The sequence below is a fragment of the Myotis lucifugus genome, unplaced genomic scaffold, assembly GCF_000147115.1.
Source record: "Myotis lucifugus unplaced genomic scaffold, Myoluc2.0 scaffold_662, whole genome shotgun sequence".
NCBI lineage: Eukaryota > Metazoa > Chordata > Mammalia > Chiroptera > Vespertilionidae > Myotis > Myotis lucifugus.
This window is the reverse complement of record NW_005871710.1, coordinates 85,191-92,234: the sequence shown is the minus strand read 5'-3', so window position 1 is coordinate 92,234 and position 7,044 is coordinate 85,191. Positions and strand designations below refer to the sequence as shown.

Sequence of the window (7,044 nt, the reverse complement as noted above, 5' to 3'; positions counted from 1 at the left end):
TCTTCGGGAAAGGGTTAAAAAGCTATGCCGGCCAATAACGAAGGAGGGGGAAAGAAAGTCATAGTAAAGGAAAAGAAGAAGTATGTGTCCATTTTTAAACTAATGTGAGATTTTATTCGTCCCCAACGCCAGTGTTCAGGTTGAGAAGGGTTTGGGACTGGGCAAGGCAGGGTTGAATGAAATAATTCTATAGAAATGGAAGAGAAGAGAATCCCCATAGAAATCAGAAAACCCTCCCTAACAAAGAAACAGAATTTCTGGAGGATGAGGCCCAGAAATCAGGATTTTAAAAAGATTCCCAGGTGATTCTAATGTGCAGCCAAGGTTGAGAACCACTGCCATAGAGGGCAAGAGGAAGAAAAATAGTTAGTGAATAAAAGAAGTGTGTCTGAATGTCGGCTGGGATTTAGCAATGGCTACAGTGTAATGGAAACCCAGGTTTCTAAGGAGACTGCGCATCGGTGTCAAATGCAGAGCGCAAATAGAAGAGGTCTGGGAGGCAGCGGCTGAACCGGGTGTTAGGAACTAATTTAAGACGCAGGGCCGATCTGGGGATTGTGCTCTAAATGCAAATCTGGGAACTATCTATACACAAGGAAAAATTAAGGACATACAAGAGGGAGCAAAGTGAATGTCGGGAAGTAACTTCAAAGTGCCTGAGAAGGTGAAAAAGCCCGAAGACTGACAAAGCCACTGGCTTGGTGGGCAGGACGTCGCTGGTGGTTCCCGTTGAGAGCCACGGAACGGGATGGCTCCTCTTCGAGTTGTACATTTGTGAATTACAAACCCATGAGAACACATAATTTTTTGCAGAAGGGCCTGTTCCACATGGTGACTACAGTACCATGGGAACTGAATTATCAAAGCTACTATTTAATGTAACAAAATAGGGACGGAAACATTCAGGAGCCGGGTGTGCTCATTCCAGCAGAGAACCACAAGTCTCATGAAATAGGCCAGCCTCAAAAATGCGCAGGGAGTGCAGAGTGAAAAACTAGACACGTCCTCCTCACCCAGCACATATGCCGTGCGCGCTCACCACCCCAGAGCGAATGCTTTAGTCTAGCGTGCTTCCTGAGTTACACCGGAGCACGGACTGTGTTAGACCCAGACTCTTACATCCTTTCTTTCACAGGCAAGATACTCAATTCATTGTGTAAGGGGAGTTTCAGAGGCCCCTGCAAAGTTCTGGCACTGCTGGTGTGGCGCCTCTGCATGGTCCATCCAATGTTTTTCATGACACGCATGTGCATTGGTAACGACTGGGCAGCTGGAGGACCATCCCCGCGGCCTCTGGAGGCTGCTGAGGGAAGGTGAGTGACAGGCGGGGCAGGGCTGCCACGCGCACATTGCAGACATACGGGAGGATGGAGCTCCTCTCCACCCACCGTGCAGCTCAGTTTAGTCTACAACAATTCATCCTTGCTCTGTTCTCTGTTTCTGTTCTTCACCACGAACCATGGGGCTATGCAGCTGCGCTCCAGACAGGGCTCAACAAAGCTTTCTTTCCTTTCATGGAAAGGCAGTTACATTCGTCAGGAAGGAGAGAGAATTCCAACCTCTCGAGCCAAGAGGTGAGGCTGAAGGAATTCCATGTCTTTTAATTTCTGGAATCTGCGACGAGGCCGAGTGGCAAACTGCAGGCACACTCACACCTAGTTGGCTTTTAAACTGCGTCCTGTTTCTCATTTCTAACTCATCTTCACTGAAACCTAAAAGCTTTTCAGTGGGTTGGATGGTGAACATTTGTTGTCTCCTCAGCTGGGGACAGCAGTTGATTTTTCTCACACAAAAAATTACTGTGGAAAGTACGCTGTGGGCAACTCAGAAAGTGATCGCTAGGGTCTCATCTTAAAGTAAAAAACAGGACAACTTCACCGATAAGTTCTGAATTCTAATAGGCTTTGTCCATGTGGTTACTATTTGATTCTCCCCATGCTCGTGGATGGCCCCTTATGCAGGTACCACATCTGCTTAAGAGTTAAAACAAGTGTCCTCCCCAGCCATAAACAAGATTTTCAGAGGCGATTCTGGGACCGCTGAACGGGCTCTATGTAATGAAAACAGAAAGCTGAACCCCATGAAACACCAGTTCAAAGGCTAGACATATCAAACACACAGATTTCCCAGGGAGAAAAGATTCCTAAAAATGTCACCGAGAAAGAGAATAACGAAGCAATAAAAGGCAAAGCGTTTTGTGATATTCAGTCCACGCAGCCTGGTTGGCAGGCCTCGATCTGTCTTCACCTGGTGCTGGTTTACGTTTAGAGTGGAACTGGCTAAAAATAAACCTCAGAATCCTAGATGGTCTGAAGTAGCCACACGGCCTTCGCTTCAAATCACACACCATTTCTGACATAAAAAAAAGCAGCAGTTGAGTACGTGAGAGGCCTCTTCCTCCAGAAGTGTAGGCTCTGATGTCACCACAATGTCATCACTCACATTCCAGGCCAGAGTTACCTAGAAATCCTCCCAGCACTTCCTATTGGACCTCCTGGCCTCTTGGTCCTAAACTCACATACCCTGTGTGGTAGACAGAACAATGATGTCTACATCCTCAACCGTGGAACCTGTGACTTTAAAGTAGGGAGACTATTCTGGGGTATCAGGTAGGTTCCATGTGATCACAAGGGACCAGGGTTAGAGGTGTGATGACGGTACCAGGCCAGAGAGATGCGATTTCACTGGATTTGACAACGGAGGATGAGGGCTGAACGCTGAGGAATGTGGGTGGCGCCTAAAAACTGAGAATAAAAGGAAAGAAAAGCCAGCATCCCGCTGATGACCCCTAGCTTTGAGTCCACCCATACTGGATGTCTGACCTATAGGACTGGAACACAGTAAGTCTGGGTCGTTGACGCCACTGACTGTGTGGTAATTCTTATGGCTGCGGCAGAAAACAAAACGCTGTAGGAAGTGGGGATGCTTCACCTCAGGCACTCCTCTCCGGCGCTAGGAGATGGTGCCTGGCTTTCTCTGGCAATAAAACCAATTCATTTCCTTTTTTTCTAGTTAAACTCCAGATTCCAGCAGAGTGCTAATCCTCAGAAAAGATGATATATAATAGCACAGCATCTTCTAAATTTGAGTGTGGGGGCGGGAGGAGGAAGGAGGTACAGTGGGAGAAGTTAATCTTTCTTTTTTCCTCCCATTTGCTTTCAGAGAGATGTAACACTATTGTTAGAAACACACTCCCTTTCTAGTGGACCTGCATTAATGTGGTTTGAAAATCTGCCTTTTCAGTTTCTCTACTCTTTTTTTCCCCTCCAAAATACCTCTGTGTGCTGTGAATGTTTGGATAATCTGAGATGATCTAAATGGAAAGAATTTTAGCTCCCAAACCATGTAGTTTTTCGTACTATGCCCTCAATCAATCCAGATAAGATTTGGTAATATTTAATACATAGCAACAGCAAACAGTCCTGAATTAGAAGATGAATAATTTAATTAGCGTGCTAGGACTTGGGATAGCTGATGTAAGAACATTAAAAGATTTTACATTCGATTATTTATGGGGTATTCTTTTTCATTGCTGTTTGTATGCTAGCTTTATTTTAATTGGAGAAAGATAGCAAGAGATCCTCTGAGTAAGTTAAGGTACTATGGATCAAGAACCCATTTATGTAAAGATTTTTCAGGATCCTCTTGGGGTGAGGACATCACTAAACTCCAGGCCTAAGAGAAATGAGTCTGTGTGAGGCCCTGTTTCAGTCCCTTTGCCCCAAATGACCAGAAAATATTTCTCTACCAAGAAAACAAATGAGTCGTCAGACCAAATGAGTGGTGAGAACACCCAAAACCTGGTGGTGGGGTGTGATTTCATCAGGAGCACATACCAGAAGAAGAGATGGTTTAACCCACCAAATAAAATTAAAAATAGAACAGGAACACTTACCCTCATGTCTCCGTTCACAGTTTTTGGCGTGTGATTGAATGCATGTGCAGGATCCTTGTTGTACACTTTGAGGAGCGATCTGTCCTGAATGTTTCTGGAATAAAAAACATCAATAACTATGGCAGACGAAAGGAGCCTTACTTTGGCCATTTTCTTTGTCTGCCCATAAGAATCAGGTAAAAGACAGCAGCAGACAATCCAGCTGTTGTCCACAAGCAACCAGACAAAAGTTCTTTTACCACAGAATAGGCAAAAATAAATAAGGAAAATAAAAATGACTTCAGTTTTTCTTTCCTTTTTTTTCTCTTTTGTTCTTTCTGTGTAGTTTACCATCCATAGATAGAGGGTGGCATCTTTTAAGATGGTGAGCAAAGAAAGGTAACACTTAAAGAAACAGTAACGCTCTGATATCTACAACATGTTCCAAGAGATTTGGTTAATATTTAAATATTTAATTGCTTACTTTACCCAAACACCCATTTTTCTGCTTATCACATGAATGCACACGAGCAAAAAATGTTTTTCCCCCTCCAAACAGTTTCAGCAAGGAAAAGAATATCTATTTGCAGCCCAGACCAAAAGCAAGTACCACAAAGATCAAAACTAGTATCTTTACAATGCCTTTTTTTCTTCCACAATGGGTTTTAAAAAATACTTTTCTACATACAAGTTGAATGAGTGGATGCACAGGGTATTGAGAAGGAATAACTGCAGATCAATTCTTCCACCTGTCTCTCTCTCCTTCTGAACCCAGCATTTGGAGCTGGGGAGTCAGTCACACCCCAGCAAAGAACAGAAGTCCCACACCTTTTCTCAGTTCCTACCTTAACATTATTTAAGACCATATGAGTTGTCTACGAAGTCCTTTTCCCTTCATATTCATATTTCGTCAGCAGAAGGGCCACCCAAGGCCCTCTCAGCCTGGCCTGCATGGTGATTCCTTCCAGGGCCAGCGCAGGGAGTAGGGGGCGGGGATGGGGGTAGGGGGGACGATGTGTGCAGGAGGACACATTCCTTTCCTCCAGGTGCAGCCACACGTTTTGTGGGCTGATCGCAATCACCGGGATTACTGGGTTATGTTTTTGTTTTAAACGGAGTGGAGAATTCTTGGACCAGTCTTGCTTCCCTCTTTTAAATACCCGTCAGTAATTGCTTTGAAGCAGTGACTAGCCCAAGCTTGCACCATGGCTCCAGGTTTCAAGTAGCTCATTAGAAGTCAGCTTAGGGGGGAGTGTGCGGTCCTTGTTATTAAGGGGCTAGGTTACTCTGAAGGGGGAGTTCACAGAAGGTGAGAATGTGGGGATTCACTAAAGGAATTCACCCTGTAGCTTCGGGGAAAAGTCACAGTAATGATGTGGAGAAACCGAAAAACAAACTTGAGCCACGAAAAAAAACCTGGTGTGATTCTAAAGGTATTTAAAGTACCTTGGTTTATAATTAATTTAGAAACATGTTCATCCAAGATGAACCAACACCAAAGGCCCAGATTGCATTTACCATGGCAACATTTACAACACAGCATTTGAACCTGAACTCTCGGTGGCATTTCCCTAAGGAAAATATGGAGAACCCAACACAATGATGAAACAGCCATCCTTGTAACAAATATATTCTTACTTCAAAAAATACTGAAGAATGTAAAATGAAATTTGTCTCTGGGTTCAGATTAAAACCATTGACTTCATTTAAAATCCACATGGTACATTTTTTTTGGAGGGGAAAGATGTTTTATATAATGGTAATGTTGAGAATTTATTCGATCATTCAGATAAGATATACTTGAAGCATTTTATGCATAAAAGCAAAGAAATAGAATAATTATTTGGAAAGGATAGATACATACATATATACTAGAGGCCCGGTGCACAAAAATTTGTGCACTGGGGGGGGGGGGAGAGAGGCGGTCCCTCAGCCCATCCTGTGCCCTCTCGCAGTCTGGGAACCCTCAGGAGATAATGACCTGCTGGCTTAGGCCTGCTCCCGGGTGGCAGAGGGCAGGCCCAATCCCTAGGTGCAGCCCCTGGTCGGGCTCAGAGCAGGGCCGATTGGGGAGTTGGGGCGCCGCCCCCTGTCATGCACAGAGCAGGGCGGATCGGGAGGTTGCGATGCCACCCCTAGTCACGCTCAGGGCACAGCCGATTGGGGGGTTGGGGCACCGCCCCCTGTCACACTCAAGGCAGGGTCGATAGGGAAGTTGCGGTGCCACCCCCTGTCACGCACAGAGCAGGGCCGATCAGGGGGTTAGGGCATTGCCCCCTGTCATGCACAGAGCAGGGCCCATCAGGGGGGTTGGGGCTCCGTACCCTGTCACACACAGAGCAGGGCCGATAGGGGAGCTGGGGCACTGCCCCCTGTCACACACAGAGCCGCAGGGCGATCAGGGGGTTTGGGCTCTGCCCCCTCTCACGTTGATCCTGGTGCTGGGAGGCATATTACCCTTTTACTATATAGGATAGAGGCCTGGTGCAGGGGTGGGGGCTGGCTGGTTTGCCCTGAAGTTGTCCTGGATCAGGGTGGGGGTCCCCACTGGGGTGCCTGGCCAGCCTGGGTGAGGGGATGATGGCTGTTTGCAGCTGGTCACACACCCTTCAGGGTGGGGGTCCCCACTGGGGTGCCTGGCCAGTCTGGGTGAGGGGCTGAGGGCCGTTTTCAGGCTGGCGGGTGACTGAAGCTCCCAACCGCTCCTTTTTTTTTTTTTTATTCTGGGCCAGCTTTAGCTCTGAGGCCTCGGCTGCTGAAAGCAAGTTTCTGGCCTTTGTTTACCTTCTGTATTTGAAACAATGTTGTGGTCCTCCTGGCTGAAGCCTGGCTGATTAAAGCAGGTTTCTGGGGTTTGGTTTAGTGTCTATATTTGTTACAATGTTTCTTAGAGTTGCAGCTCAGAGCCCACAGTGGCAGGCGGGGAAGCTTGGCTTCCTCCGTCACTGAAGCAAGCAAGCCTCCCTGTTCTCTTCAAGCTGCCTGGCTGCCGGCCACCATCTTGGCTGGCAGTTAATTTGCATATCGTCCTGATTAGCCAATGGGAAGGGTAGCGGAGGTACGGCTAATTACCATCTTTCTCTTTTATTAGATAGGATAAGTGCATGTCTCTAGTACTAATACTTTGTTGGTGTTGTCGTTGTTTAAAAAACAAAACAAAAACAAGGTTA

The 7,044-nt window shown here is 46.3% G+C and overlaps 1 protein-coding gene across 1 annotated transcript in view; it reads right to left on the bottom strand.

Annotated features, from left to right (window-relative positions):
* Positions 1 to 7,044, bottom strand: part of LOC102429774 (sickle tail protein homolog) — a 144,076-nt gene that overhangs the window by 73,969 nt on the left and 63,063 nt on the right. Inside the window, exon 5 of the mRNA XM_014447489.2 lies at positions 3,896 to 3,989. Within this exon, the coding sequence (XP_014302975.2) occupies positions 3,896 to 3,989 (94 nt within the window). The remainder of the gene's footprint in view (positions 1 to 3,895; positions 3,990 to 7,044) is intronic.